Here is a 14,525-nt window from a genome sequence, read left to right on the forward strand (position 1 = left end):
GATATATGGCTGGCCATTTTTTAAAGTATAATTCATATGAGTCATTTGACGAGTTCAAGGTATAAATTCATTGCTTAAGACCACACATGCCTTTGTTAGCAGAAGTCCAGTTTCTCCCTCCTAAAGTCTTTTCCTCATCCGCCCTTATTGTCCAAGAATCTCAGGGGCTTACTCAGTCCAGAATACTCTGTCATACTTCAAAGCAGAGTGAATGGGCACATTTGAGCATACCTAATCAGTTCACAGTCACTGCCACGTGACTTTGCTGTGGAATGTTACTTAGGTAACATTCTTGCTAGTCCACCTCCTCCATGGACTTCTGTGGTACCTTAGCCAGAATTTCAGAGTTACAGGTCTATTAATTCACCATCCTGTGCTCAGCTCTGGATCCCAAAGCATGAAACTGTGCCGGAGAAGCTAATGGTTTCAGCCATAATCTACACTAAAACCAGGCCCTGTGGACCAAGCTTTAGGCCCTTGTGTTAATCTTAGGTCACCAACCTAGATCCAACACACCTTTACCTCAGTGCGAGCCCTGTTTGGATGCCCTGATCCCTTTATTTTTTTAAAAAAAATAAATTTATTTATTTTATTTATTTAATTTTGGCTGCATTGGGTATTTGCTGCTATGCACGGGATTTTTCTACTTGCAGCAAGTGGGAGCTACTCTTCGTTGTGGCTTGTGGGCTCTGGAGCACAGGCTCAGTAGTTGTGGTTCACAGGCTTAGTTGCTCTGTGGCATGTGGGATCTTCCCGGACCAGGGCTCAAACCCGTGTCCCCTGCATTGGCAGGCAGATTCTTAACCACTGCACTGCCAGGGAAGCCCTTGGTCCCTTTCTTGCCTGGGGATCTCAATCAGGGCTACCCCAATAGACAATAGGCAATAGGTTATCTTTAAATTTGTATCTAGAGGAAATGGGTTAGAGGCCTGAGGAAAGATAACTTTCCCTGAGGAAAGATAACTATTATTATAATATTATAATAATTGTTATCATATATCACATATATAACAATAATTAGAGAACTAAACACCAATTAAAAGATATTTTTAGAGTGGTTCAAAAAATAAGACCCAAGTATATGTTGTCTAAAAAAACCCCACTTTAAATACAGACACCTATAGATTAAAAGTAAAGGGATAGAGAAAGATATCCATGTTAACATTAATCAAAAGAAAGCAGGAATAGCTATATTAATTTGACACAGAGCAGACTTCAGAATAAGAAAAATTTCCAGGGATAAAAATGGACATTACATAAAGATAAAAAAGTCAGCTCTAAAGAAGGCATAACAATCCTTAATGTGCATGTACCTAACAACAGAGTATCAAAATATATGAGGGAAAAACTGATAGAACTCCAAGGAGAAATAGATGAATCTACTGTTATAGTTAGAGACTCTTAACACCCCTATGACAGAAATGGACAGATCCAGCAGACAGAAAATCAGTAAGGACAAAATTGAACTCAACAGCACTATCAATCAACTGGATATGATTGACATCTCTAGACTACTTCATCCAACAACAGCAACAGCAGATTACACATTCTTCTCAAGCTCATGTGGAACATCCACTGAGATAGACTACATTCTAGGCCATAAAACACACTTAAGAAATTTAAAACAAGTCATACAATGTCTGCTCTCAGATCACATGAAATTAAATAGAAATAAAGAACAGAAAGATAGCTGAGAAAATTCCAAAATACTTGGAGATTAAGCAGTACACTTCTAAATAACACATCGGTCAAAGAAGAAATCTCAAGAGAAAATTTTTTAACATTTTAAATTAAATGAAAATGAAAATACATTTATGAGATGAAGAGAAAGCAGGGCTTAGAGGGAAATTTATAGCACTGAATGCACATAATAGAAAAGAAGAAATATTGAAAATCAGTAATCTAAGCTTCCACCTTAGGAAACTAGAAAAAGAAGAGCATATTAAATTCAAAGTAGAAGAAAAGAAATAATAAGAATTAGAGCAGAAATCAATGAAATTGAAGACAGGAAATCAATAAAGAAAATCAATGAAGCTAAAAGCTGGTTCTTTGAAAATATCAATGAAATTGATAAGCCTCTAGCCAGGCTCACTAAGAAAAAAGAGAGGAGACACAAGTTACTAGTATCATAAATGAAAAAAAGGGACATCACTACAGATCCCATGGACATTAAAAGGATAAAAAAGGAATATTATGAGCAACTCTATATCCATAAATTTGACAACCTAGGTGAAATTGACCAATTCTTTGAAAGACACAATCTACCAAAACTCACACAAGAAGAAACAGACCCTCTGAATAAGCCTACATCTATTAAGAAATTGAATCAGTAATTCATAACTTTCCAAAACAGAAAGCAGCAGGCTCATATGGGTTCAACTGGTGAATTCTACCAAACATTTAAGGAAGAAATCATACCAGCTTTCTACAACTTCTTCCAGAAGTTAGAAGCAGAGGGATACTTTGTAACTCGTTCTATGAGGGCAACATTACCCTAATACCAAAGTCAGACAAGGACATTACAAGAAAAGAAAACTACAGACCACTATCTCTCATGAACATAGGCACAAAAAATCTTTAACAAAATATTAACAAATTGAATCCAACAATGTATAAAGAGGGTTACACACCTCAGTCAAGTGGAATTTACCCCAAGTATGCAAGGCTGGTTCAACATTTGAAAACTTATTAATGTTATCCATGACATCAATAGGCTAAAAAAGCAAAATCACATGATCGTATCAATAGATGCAGAAAAAAGCATCTGACAAAATTCAACACCCATTCATGTTAAAAACTGTTAGCAAACAAGGAATAGAGGGGAACTTCCTCAACTTGATAAAGAACGTCTACAGAAAACCCACAGTTATCATACTTAATGGTGAAAAACTAGCAGCTTCCCCACTAAGATCAGGAACAAGGCAAGGATGTTCCTTTTCAACACTCTTTTAAACATTGTACTAGAAGTCTAGCTAATGCAATAAGACAAGAAAAGCAATTAAAAGGTACAGATTGGAAGAAAAAAATAAAACTTTGTTCACAGATGACATGATTGTTTATGTAGAAAATTAGAAAGAATCAAAAACAATTCCTGGAACTAATAAGCAATTATAGCAAGATTGCAGGATACAAGATTAATGCTCAAAAGTCAATTGCTTTTCTGTATACCAGCAATGAAAAGGGGAACTTTAAATTAAAAACATATTACATTAACACCCCTCAAAATGAAATTTTTAGATATAAATCTAACAATATATATAAGATCTATAGAGGAAAACTATAACCTTTAATGGCAGAAATCAAGAAGAACTAAATAAATAGAGAGAGATTCCATGTTCATAGGTAGACTCAGTATTGTCAAAATGTCACTACTACACAAATTGACCTACAGACTCAATGCTATCCCAATCAAAACACCAGCAAATTATTTTGTGGATATTGACAAACTGGTTCTAAAGCTTATAATGAGAAGCAAAAGACCCAGGATAACCAACTCAGTACTGAAGGAGAAGAACAAAGTCAGAGGATTGATACTACCTGACTTCAAGAGTTATTATAAATCTACAGCAATTAAGACAATATGGTTTTGGCAAGAAAAAAAAAGACAAATAAATCAATAAAAAAGTATAAAGAGCCTAGAAATAGACTGACACAAAAATAGTCAGCTGATCACTGAAAAAGAAGCAAAAACAATACAATAGAAAAAACTTTTTGAAAAATGTTGCGTGGCCAATTGCACATCCACATGCCAAAAAAAAAAAAAAAAAAAAATTAGACACAGGGTTTACACCCTTAACAAAATTAACTCAAAATGGATCATAACCCTAAATGTAAAACACAAAGCTTTGACATTCCCAGAAGAAAAGATAATAGAAAACCTACATGACCTTGGGTATGGTGATGACTTTTTAGATACAACACCAAAAGCAAAATCCATGAAATAAATAATTGATGAGCTAGATTTCATTAAAACTAAAACTTCATTAAAACTTGTGCTCTGAGAAAGATAATGTCAAGAGAATGAGAAGACAAGCCACAGAATGGGAGAAAATATTTGTAAAAATCATATCTGATAAAGAACTGTTATACAAAATATACAAGGAACTCTTAAAACTCAACAAGTAAACAAAAAACCCAATCTAAAAATGGACAAAAATCTTAAAGAAGATACATAGATGAAAAGCAAGCATATGAAAATATGTCGAACATCATATGTCATTAGGAAATTGCAAATTAAAACAACGAGATACTGCCACACACTTATTAGAATGACCAAAATCCAAAACACTGACAACACCAAATGCTGGCAATGATTTGGAGCAACAGGAGTGCTCATACATTGCTGGCAGGAATGCAAAATGGTATAGCCACTTTCAATGACAGGTTGGCATTTGCTTACAGAAGTAAACATACTCTTACCATACAATCCAACACTTACACTCCTTGGTGTTTACCCAAATGAATTGAAAACATGTCCACACAAAGACATGCATACGGATTTTTTTTTATAGAAGCTTTATTCATACTTGCCAAAACTTACAAGCAATCAAGATTTCCTTTAGTAGATGAGTGAATAAACTGTGTTACATGCAGACAATGGAATATTATTCAGCACTAAAAAGAAATGAGCTATCAAGTCATGAAAAGACATGGAGGAAACTTAAATGTGTATTACTAAGTGAAAGAAGCCAATCTGAAAAGGCTGCATACTGTGTAATTCCAACCATATGACATTCTGGAAAAGTCAAAACTATGGAGACAGTAAAAAGATTAGTGGTTTCCAGGGGCTGGGGGAGGGAGGAGTTTATAGGCAGAGCACAGAGGATTTGGAGGGCGGTGAAACCATTCTATTTGATACCACAGTGGTGGATATATGTCATTGTACATTTGTCCAAACCCATAGAATGTACAACATCAAGAGTGGCCCCTAATGTAAACCATGGGCTTGGGGTGATAATGATGTGTCAATATAGGTTTTAACAAATGTACCATTCTTGTATGGGATGTCAGAAGTAAGGTACGTGGGGCACAGGGTATAAGGGAAGTCTGTACCTTCTGCTAAATTTTTTCTGTGAACCTAAAATGCTCTAAAATATATTGTTTATTTATTTATTTTTTTAAAAATCTATACTTTTAAAGGATGCATGCAAGGTGAAGTAAGACAAATTAGATTCTTTGTGTATAACCATCGGTTTAGGAAATTTGTATATAAACCGATGACTGCATAGCTCTAAACAAGAAACATCACAATTCACTCAATAAACAACCTTCTCATTCTACAAATTTATGAATGTTATTAAAATGCAGAGAATAGTAAAGTTCCATGTCACACTATTACTGGAAAAAAAACCCAGGTATCATTTCTAATATACTTTGTAATTTTGTGAGGAGTGTCTATACCTGTCAAAATAAATTAATATATTTTGAGTAGACAAAGTTCTTAGTTTTTAATGTTATCTTCCTTGGGGCATATTTGAATGTCTAAAATTTGGAATTGAAGCAGAACTCCTTGTCATTCATAAGTTTCTGCTGTAATTTATTTGAGTGGCACTATTCTTTTTCTCTTTTCCCTGAAGCAAAAATAATACCGTGATGCTCAGTTTGGCTGCTCAGGCTGATTGACATTGAGTAAATTGTCTCTGAAAATGTAAATCTTTTTTTGAAGAAAACAGCAATATAAAAACCCCTGTGTTTCCTTTTTTCTTTTAAATTGCAGTTTGCAGAAACACCATCCTAAATGACATTTTTTTTTCCTGCCTGTCACAAAAGAATCCAATAGCTTGGTTCCCATGTCAGAACCTTAATCCAGCCCAGACTGACTACATAAATTGACCACTGAACAGGAAGCCTGCAGCTTTTTATAAACTCAGTGAAGACTCTGTCCTTATGTCATATCATCAAAATATTCAATCTGTGGTGGAATCATAGTCCTGCCATTTTTTCAACCTTATATTATGTTCACCAAATAGCATAATGAACCACCATATATACCCATCACCCAGTGTCATCAATAATCAACCCACGGTCAATCTTGTTTCATCTATACTCCCACCCACTCCTCCCATTTCCCATATTTTTTCATAGAAAATCCCAGATATCATATCATTTCATCCATAAATATTTCAGTGTTATCTCTAAAAGATAAAGACTCCTTTTTAGAAACATGACTATAATACAATTATCACAACTAAAAGTAATTAACTATAATTCCATAGCATCATAAATCTTCAGTTAATGCTCAAATTCCTAAATGATTCATAACTATTATATAATGTATTTTAGAGTTCTTCATTTGAATCAAGATCAAGAAAAGGTGCATGCACTGTAATTGGTTGGTATATCTCCTAAAGTCTGTTTTAATCTGTGTTTTCCTCTTCCTTGCCCACTGTCATTTTTTAAAATTTTTATTTGTTGATGCAAATGTGTTTGTCCTGTAGAGCTTCCTTCAGTCTAGGTTTTATTTTATTTTTTTTTTTGCGGTACGCGGGTCTCTCACTGTTGTGGTCTCTCCCATTGCGGAGCACAGGCTCCGGACGCGCAGGCCCAGGGGCCATGGCTCACGGGCCCAGCTGCTCCGCAGCATGTGGGATCTTTGCGGACCGAGGCACGAACCCGTGTCCCCTGCATCGTCAGGTGGACTCTCAACCACTGCTCCACCAGGGAAGCCCCTAGGTTTTCTTACTGTATCCCCACAACACATTAAAAATGTGTTACTCTTCTGGAAGAGGCCCGCCTGCTATTCTAGGAAGTAACAGTTCACTAAAGAGTATATACTGCTTGTTGAGCTGGAAGAATAACAATATACTACCTTTGGTATAAAAAGCAAACATTTGAGTATTCTTTGCACTGAGTGTCACAGTGCTAATAAATGGAAGTCTTTAATATAAAAAAAAGTTACTCTATTCTTTTTATTTTTCATAAAATTGATATTTTTTAAATGACATTTTTAAAAAGTTGGAATCAGAGGCCTGATCTAAATCAGACTCTTATTTTTTTGGAAAGACCATTTCATAGATAGTTGTATGCTCCATATGGAGGCATATAATGTCCAGTTCTCTTACTATTTGCAATGTTAGAAGCCATTAATGATCGATGCCTAGATCCATGGATTCATTAGGGATTTCTTCATAGCTTCATAGCTGGGATATTTCTATAAAGAGATAATTTCCTGCTATCCTTACTAAAACAACAACAAAGAGACTATGGTACTTGATATTTTAAGAGAAGTAACTATTCAGGTAAAACAGGAAAAACAGTTTTGATCCATACTAACTAGTGCCACTGATTAAAGGGAAAGATGGCAAATAGGGCCTTTCTCATTTAGGGAGAAGCTAATGCATTAGAAACCTAAATGTACTTTGTACTTAGATTAAGGATTCAATATAAATGGAGGCAGCTCTATGGTGAAAGAAAACAGGTTAGTCCATCCTTTAAGACATTCAAAAATACTCTTCCAAGTTATATTAGAGTTTCACAGTTATTTCATAGAGAAAATTTTGCATCCATCCGTAACTCAGGCTCTGTGACAAAAGGTTTGTGTTTCTAGATCTAGATAGCACTGTGAAAAAGGTATGTTTCACTCATGGGATAACTCCAGAGTATTTACCCTAATTGTCTCAAGTCAGTGGAAATCTTCTCTCAGTGACAAGGAAAATGGGATTGCTTAGTCAGATCTGTTTTCTTGAAACTGCCCTACACATGGAGAGGAGAACCATATCTAGCCAGCAGATAGAGAGTTATCCATTTTAGGTCACATCAGAGTACTGAAATGAACCAACACATAAATGAGGACAAACAGCCTCATTTCTGAGCACCCTTTGGGTATTTCCCATATCTTTTTATAAATATATAGGTAACTGTCACACACACTAAAAATGTGGTAGTAGATCTTCAATGAAATGCTATGGTCTCACCAAGGAGAGAAGCATGACCAGGGGAAAGAGAGGGAGCTCCATAGAAATGGAGAAGCATAGTTAGAGGGGAAGATTCAAGCATTCATTCAACAGCTATTTATTGAATGTCCACCTCCTCTGTACCTTGACATTGTCTCATGGTAGACTCAGTTAAATATGGTTTCAAATTCCAGATCAAACCCTCAAGAACTACATGGCCCTAAGGCAAGTTACTACACCTCTGTGCCTTGGTTTTTCCATTAGTGAACTGTAGATGCTAATATCCACCTCAAAGAGGTTTTGAAGTTAAATAGGGAAAAGACCATATAAAATGCCTAACATGGTATCAGGCAGATAAGCAGAACTCCATGAAACCTCACCTTCCCTGACCCAAAGCTTCACTTTTCTCCACGGAGGAGAGGAGAGAGATGGAAGGTGGCTGGGGCAGAGGGCCTGAGATGAAGGATGTGAAAGTTGTTGCGGGGAAAGGGAAATGAGTAGACAGGCTCAAGTAAACTTATTGTCTAAAGGCCCAGTTATGATTCCCTCCTGCCCTGAGGCCACAAATTTTGTTTGTTTTCAGGTATACGGCCAGAGAAGTGAAAGATGGAGGCTTTCCCAGGTTGGTTCAATTTACTATAAGGCTAGATAGCTTTACCAAATTGAAGAGGCTAGACTAGTTGGTTCAATTTACTATAAGGCTAGATAGCTTTACCAAACTGAAGAGACTAGACTAGTGAATTGGAATTTCTTAATTAACTGAAAGTGTTCCCATTTGTGTTTGATGGAGAGGGTAAAGGGGCGGGGATAGAGGGAGGCTAAGGCAGGTGAGGAGAATCAGTTCAAATGTGAGATTCACCGCTAAGGGATAGGATGACAGTTGCTCTTTTCCAGTGGGAAATGAGTTAATCAAATTGGAGAACAATTTCTCTGGGAGAAGAAACACCTCTGCTCTTTTCCACACTCGACCCTTATTATTTGGCTTCACAAGCATCCCCACAACATAAAATTATAAATTTGGTTTATATCTCCCTTAGCCCAGTCTCCCTTTATTATACCACTTTACTGCTTCTTTGAGGCTGAGACTCTAAAATTTAGGTCAAATGTTCCATTAAGTTAACCATTTTCGAATACCAATAACACTACTGCACACTTTTTATCTTCAGAGCAGCTCACAAACATCTTCTTCGCTAATGAAGATGAGTTGAATATCTAGTGTCTAAAACCAAAGCTATTTAATCATTGTCTGATGTGGGAAAGTAAGACAAAATGCAAGACCAACAAAAAAGTATATCGCATTTTAAACTTGCTGATTTGAGCTTTTTAAAAATTCTTTGAACATGCAGGCAGAACCTGTGCCACAAAATCCCAGCTTTTGTAATGAAAACAGTCAAAATAAGCATAGAAGCAACATCTTAGTGATGGTTTTAGCCCTTCATATCTTTCAGGGAGCTTTTTAATATATTATTTTATCAGATCTTCATGAAAATCCATAAGAAGAAAAGGAATTATTGCCCCTATGTTTTAGACAAGGCTTTTTGTGATTTATGAACCTTGAGTTTCAAGTTACTAAGTATTTGTGCTGGGACTAGAACCCCAGAGTTCAGATCCCAAGTCAAAGGCTGCTGGGAAGAAAGGATGGAAGAGTCAGGTGGGAGTGTGTGTTTTTTCCTGCTCTTTCAACTAGAGCAATTCCATCCATATACATATTAGGTTTTCGGATTCCACATGGATTTCCACAGTTCAATTTCATTCGAATTTCATTACACAGAGCAGGCAGCATCTCCTCTGTTGTTCATGACTCAGCTAGATTGTGAGCTGCCTTCCACAATTACACTCAGCAGGCCTGCAGTGCTCCATCACAGCAGGGGCAGTGGCATGCTATACTCTCTCCCCTGCTGGGCCCCCCAGATTCCACCTTGAACTCTAACTAGCTCTTCTGGCCAGTGGAGCCAACTGATGGCCTTTGTGTGGACCAACTCTCTCTGTTGACTTCCATTCCTTCTGCATGTCACACAATCATGTTTTCTTGTTTACCACTGGTCATTTTCATCTCCGTGGGTCTCTTTGACCATCAGCGTGCACACACACATACGACTGTGAGCTTCCTGCAGGTGTCTAACACGGGGTGTGCAACCAGGATTGTTGAAGACACAAACACTCGTGTTGTAGCTTCATTATTCTTTCTCCTTCTTCAAAAACTCTTTTCCATTCCTTCAGGAGGAATGTAAATCTTTGTACATCTTCCTCTGTCTTCTTCCTTTTCATTCCACTCCTCATTATCTTTCTCTTTAGTCTTTCTATCAGCATTAAACAACCAAAACATGGCTGGCAAGGATAATGTCAATTACCCTGTATCTACAGAAATTGAAGCCATTACTTCTGAAGGGAAATTAAGCAAGACAAATATCTAGTACCAAGTGACTACATTTTTTAAAGTGCCTTTAGGTCCAGAATCGTCACAAGTCTTTAGATGCTTCATCTATAATCACTTGCTTTTTTAAAAGCACTCCTTGAAAACTTTTCTCTCCTTTTCATCCTTCAAACTTCAGCTCAAATGTCATTTCCTGCAAATCCTTTATTGACATCCTGAGACTCCACCACTCCTTCTGAAGTCTCCCCACAGAAATTTTAACACACTGTTACCATAGCACTTAATCCATCATGTTTGCTGCCATTAATCGTTTATTTGTTTGTGTCTCACACTAAACTAAATGTTTTTTGTCCTTCTATCTCAAGCAGCTAGTAATATAAAGCCTAGCCTGGTACATAGATACAGATGCATAATTTTATTGTTGTTGTTGTTGTTGAATGTTGATTTAGTTAATTGAATGATTGCTCTGGATTGATGAAAAAAGAAGCTCATTTTTACTCCATTTTTATTCTATTTTTGGAATGGGATTGTTTTCTACTAGTCACTGAAATTTGAAGTGCCTTTTTTAGCTGTCTTATGAGTCGTATACATTTGATGACAAACTTGAGAATCTTAACATAGAAATTGCTTCTATGGAAAAATATGTTTCATCTTCCAAAATGTTCAAACATATGCAAAAGAATAAAATGGAATTTGTCCATAACTAAATGGTCTTTCCCTTTTCCCTGATGTCTGCCCCATCCCTGCCCCCAGAATTTCACCCCATTTAGAATATACCTCATTCTCTCCACTCTTCCATGGTGTACAGTTTGGTTTTCTGTTGTGTACCTTGCAGTCTGCTCTACTCCATCATTTATGTATTTTTTTCCTGTTGAATCTATTTCTCAGAGGATCAACACCATGCATTTTCATTGTTAATTTTTCACAGTAGGGTTTCAAAGCACAGTGTACAGGGTAGGTATTCAATAAATGGCGAGTTAAATTTTCCTCTGCACAGTTAAAAAGCTCAATCATTCAAAGTAGAGGGATGTTGGCATTTGATGAGATATGGGGGATATTTCAGTCCCAAGTTGGAACAGCACCTAATTTCCCATAATTTGCCATCTGAGCTCAAAATGCCCCAATTTTAGGCTTCATATTCTCTCTTCTCTCACTTTGCCATCTACTATTCTCTTCTCCAGAGATGAAGAGAAATGAGACAATCACGCCAATAAAACATCCTTTTTCATCTTTATTGTTCTTGTCTGGATGCTTCATTATGAGATGTCAATTATTCAACACTCTAATGAGCTGTCTTCCAAGCACAAAACGTTCTAGTCATCTGGTATTAAAGTGTTGTTTTCTGCTTTTAGGCTACAGTGGTGGCTGTGTTGTCATTCGAGGAAGGAGTCCCCCTGGTCGCTGGGAAGTGAAGGACTGTAGACACTTTAAGGCAATGTCCCTGTGCAAGCAACCAGTGGAAAATCAGGAGAAACCTGAGCAAGAAGAGAGATGGCCCTTTTCCTCCTGCTATTTGGATTGGGAGTCAGAGCCTGGCCTGGCCAGTTGCTTCAAGGTAATACGAAGGTTACATGGGCATTCTCAATGGGACCAACATTATTCATACAGATTTACAGAGAGATAGATATAGAGTGAGATATAGATAGAGATATATAGATGTAGAGAGAGATACAGATATAGATATATACACATATGTGTGTGCGTGTTAGAAATGTCTTTTTGCAAATCATCTTTAGATCCTAGATTTAAATCAGTATCTACAATCTTCTTCTCAGAAATACATTTTCGAAATATGATGTTTTTGTTCGGTGGTTTTGTCTTTGGTTCATTGTACAAATAGAGATTTCCAAAATCCTGGGAGAAAGTTCTTCTCCAGCACCTGGGCACATGAAGAGCAGAATGGAGACAGCCTCTACCTCTAGAAATATTGCAGTCTCATAGATGGCCTGAAACACCTGTAATACACCAAATTTAAATGTACACAGGTATAATCCTACATTAAATTCATGGAATAATAGGCCCAGAAGTGACCACACAGAGCAATAAGTTAAACCTTAGAAATGAGTAAACTGCGGCATGAAGTGAGATGAAGTGATTTGCCCAAGATCAAAATTATTTATTGACAGAGTTGGAATAAACTGCGGTCTTGGGACTCCCAGTCCAGTGCTTTTTCTACTACACATCACCCTGATATGTCAACAAATACATGGTGTGTTTGATGGGCATAGCAGTAGGGCTTATGAATTTAAAGTGATTCGAGAAAAGGTTCCCAGCGGAGGTGGGTTTTGACATATAATTTAAAATATGGAAATGCTGTGCTGTGGTCCATGGGACGGGGAAGGTTATTCATCCCGGTCTCAGCAAATCAGAGCCTGGTGAAGCCTGGCTGCAGGGTGCCTGCCGGGCATTAGAGACTCAGCATAGTGTCAGGCAGTTAAAAATGAGAAGGGTGCAGAGGCCAGAATCTGAAGCTCCAGGTCTTCAGTTCCTCACCCTTGACCTTAAATAAAGTCAAAAGTATGCCCGCCATTTGACTGACTTCTTCCTGCTACTGTGAGGACAGCTGAGAAACAGGAAAGAATTTAGTCACAGCTAAGACCCAAAGACCCTAGAAATATACCCGCCCTAGGTCCCAGGTCTCATTTCTCATTTCTTTGCCTGGGTTAGCCAGATTCATTCAGCTATGGAATACTAGGTCTAATCCTAGCTCTGCTAGTTTGTGGCTGTGTGACCTGAAATTTGTAACCTCTCTTATCCTGACTGTCCTCATCTCTTGACAAACATTTTATTAAGGGACAAGCATATCCCAGTCACAGGAAATTTAGGAGGGGGAAAAAAAAGAGTTCTCAAGGAGGAAAAGAGTCCTCATCTGTTAAACTGAGCCTATCATATCCTCCGCATGACTTTGTCATGAGAATCAAATGAGATAATGGTATTACAACAACTAGACACACTTTAGTTCAATAAATGTTATTTCTCCCTACTCGGTCAAGCTTTTAAAGTAGAACAATGACAACAATTATATTATTGTCATCTTCTTGTCCAGAATTAAACAGCCTCACCTTATTCATGACCGTGTCAACTTTTTTTTTCCTTTTACTACACAGGTATTTCATAGTGAAAAAGTTCTGACGAAAAGAACATGGAGAGAAGCTGAAGAATTTTGTGAAGAATTTGGAGCTCATCTTGCAAGCTTTGCCCACATCGAGGAAGAGAATTTTGTGAATGAGCTTTTACATTCAAAATTTAATCGGTAAATACTTGTTAATTTTGAAAAATTTCAGTCGCATATTTTGTCTCCAAGTAATGGCTTCTTAGGCATGAGTATCCCAATATCGGGGGGTATTTGGGATATTCAAAATCTCAACTATTTAAGTCTAAAACCAACTAAACACTAGTTGTGAAAGAAAAAATACATACTTACAGTTTTATATTTATATTGCACCCACGACTCATTCCATAAAACAAAGAACAAAGTGACGATTGTTTTGATATTTGAAATCTTTTCTGTGTACCTCAAATCAGAATTTTAGAGCTTTTCTGCCAAGTTCAGAAATTATCTAGCCCAGTGGTTTTCAAAGTGCTGTCTGAGGGTCCGGAGGGTCCTGAGCCCCCAGGGCAGGAGAGGCCAAGTGGGCAGAGCTCCTGGTTCCCTGCTCACTGACTCAGCAGGTCCAGCCAACTCCCCTTCTAGTTGTTTTGTATATAACAGGAGTCCATGTGAGATTTGGTTTGAAAAAAAGAAAGTCCCACTAATTTTTTTTTAAAAATTCCAATCAAACCTTCTAATTTTACCTCTGAGGAAACAAGCATTCACTTGTCTGCATCCATTTTGCAAGTTTACAGAATCTTGAATTTAACGAAGTTGGAAAATTAATCAAATTTAAACTTGAAGAAACATAGGAGGTCTTGTGCTACCTCTGACCCAATACGGGAATTTCTTCTACTTACATTCCCGTGGTCATCTACTGTCTACATCAGGGGTCCCCAACCTCCGGGCCGCAGACCAATACCGGTCCGCAGTGTATTAGGAACTGGGCCACACAGCAGGAAGTGAGCGGAAGAGCGAGCTAAGCTTCACCTGCCGCTACCCATTGCTGGCATTACCGCCTGAACCGTCCCGCCAATCCCCCCACCCCTGGCAGTGGAAAAATTGTCTTCCACGAAACCAATCGCTGGTGCAAAAATGCTGGGGACCACTGGTCTACATAATTCCTTTCAGTTTCAAAGTGCTCTTTACTTGGGATAAAACCCATTCC

At 37.5% G+C, this 14,525-nt stretch overlaps 1 protein-coding gene and 1 long non-coding RNA gene across 4 annotated transcripts in view; one reads left to right on the forward strand and one right to left on the reverse strand.

Annotated features, from left to right (window-relative positions):
* Window positions 1-14,525, forward strand: part of PLA2R1 (phospholipase A2 receptor 1) — a 115,816-nt gene that overhangs the window by 55,351 nt on the left and 45,940 nt on the right. For all 3 annotated transcript variants that reach the window (XM_027130295.1, XM_027130282.1, XM_027130286.1), the window contains 2 exons: window positions 11,619-11,821; window positions 13,374-13,519. In XM_027130295.1, the coding sequence (XP_026986096.1) occupies window positions 11,619-11,821; window positions 13,374-13,519 (349 nt within the window). The remainder of the gene's footprint in view (window positions 1-11,618; window positions 11,822-13,373; window positions 13,520-14,525) is intronic.
* Window positions 1-14,525, reverse strand: part of LOC113632765 (uncharacterized) — a 71,941-nt gene that overhangs the window by 29,510 nt on the left and 27,906 nt on the right. The gene's annotated exons all lie outside the window — the stretch shown is intronic.

The sequence above is a fragment of the Aethalodelphis obliquidens genome, unplaced genomic scaffold (genome assembly GCF_003676395.1).
Source record: "Aethalodelphis obliquidens isolate GAN/ISIS:26980383/991018 unplaced genomic scaffold, ASM367639v1 scaffold2, whole genome shotgun sequence".
Classification (NCBI taxonomy): domain Eukaryota; kingdom Metazoa; phylum Chordata; class Mammalia; order Artiodactyla; family Delphinidae; genus Aethalodelphis; species Aethalodelphis obliquidens.